The sequence below is a fragment of the Egretta garzetta genome, unplaced genomic scaffold (genome assembly GCF_000687185.1).
Source record: "Egretta garzetta isolate BGI_Z169 unplaced genomic scaffold, ASM68718v1 scaffold18, whole genome shotgun sequence".
NCBI lineage: Eukaryota > Metazoa > Chordata > Aves > Pelecaniformes > Ardeidae > Egretta > Egretta garzetta.
The window spans coordinates 7,565,163-7,566,170 of record NW_009260616.1 but is presented as its reverse complement, the minus strand read 5'-3'; the positions used below and the strand labels follow the sequence as shown (position 1 = coordinate 7,566,170).

The 1,008-nt window shown below is 56.4% G+C and overlaps 1 protein-coding gene across 1 annotated transcript in view; it reads right to left on the bottom strand.

Annotated features, from left to right (window-relative positions):
* Positions 1 to 825, bottom strand: part of RSPO3 (R-spondin 3) — a 60,428-nt gene extending 59,603 nt beyond the window's left edge. The window contains exon 1 of the mRNA XM_009645252.2: positions 729 to 825. Coding sequence (XP_009643547.1) covers positions 729 to 825 — 97 coding nt within the window. The remainder of the gene's footprint in view (positions 1 to 728) is intronic.
* Between the last annotated feature and the right edge of the window lie 183 nt (positions 826 to 1,008).

Sequence of the window (1,008 nt, the reverse complement as noted above, 5' to 3'; positions counted from 1 at the left end):
CCTGCCGCCACCCCGGACCCAGGCGACGTCGGTCAGGGTCTGGCTAAGTCAGAAGGGACGAACGCCCTTCATCCCATGGGATTTAAAAAAAAACCAAAAACCAAACCACGAAATATCAGGGGCCACAGGCCCGGGGCAGTGCCGATGGATGCCCCATCCCGGACGGTGCCACCGAGGTGACTGGTAGCGAGCGAAGGCTGGAAGTCCGCGGGCCGCGCAGCGCCGCGACACCCCAGCCCCCCGCTCCGCAATCGCCGGGCGCCAGGCTCAACCTACAGCGCTAACTGTACTGCTGCTTCTTGGGGTGGGGGCTTCTCTCTCCGTCCTCCCCCAGGTCGCTAAATGGTGACCGGGGTGGAGAAAGGCGCTTAGGGCATCACGGCAAGAAGTTACCTGTGGTGTCACCGCGCTTTGCCTGTAGGAAATGGAAAGAGCTAAGAAAGGACGCTCCCCTTTACCAGGCATTAAAATATAAAGGAGCAGACGCAGGTCTTCCCGGAGCCAGCGCTGCTCATCCCGGCGAGGTGAGAGAGGCGCAGAAAGAGATCGAAACCCGCCTTCATCCCTCCAGCTCGGGGAAGCTGCCCGCAGATCCGCTCGGCCGCGCCGCGGGCGCGGAACTCGCTTCCCAGCGCGGGGGCAGCGGGGCCACGAGAACCCCCCGGACAGGTGAACAGCACAAGGAGAGGAAGCAGAAGTTATCAAAGTATAAATCTCTTCGCACTTACTTCTTCCCTGTCGCCGTACCCTGGAGGCGTGCTGGCTGCCAATGTATTCCATAAAGTTCAAAGTGATAAAAAACCAAGAAATCAGTCGCAATTGCATAGTAACCCTTTGAGAGTTCGACTTCTCCTTTTCGTTCTTTCTTTCTTTCCTTAAAAAAAAAAAATAAACCGGGGTGGTAGTCGGCAAGGGATGAACACAGCAGCAGAAATACCTGCACTGAGATCCAAAGCTGGGCTTGGCCGGCTTGATGCTTTTGCCTTTTTTTTTTTTTCTTCCTTTTTT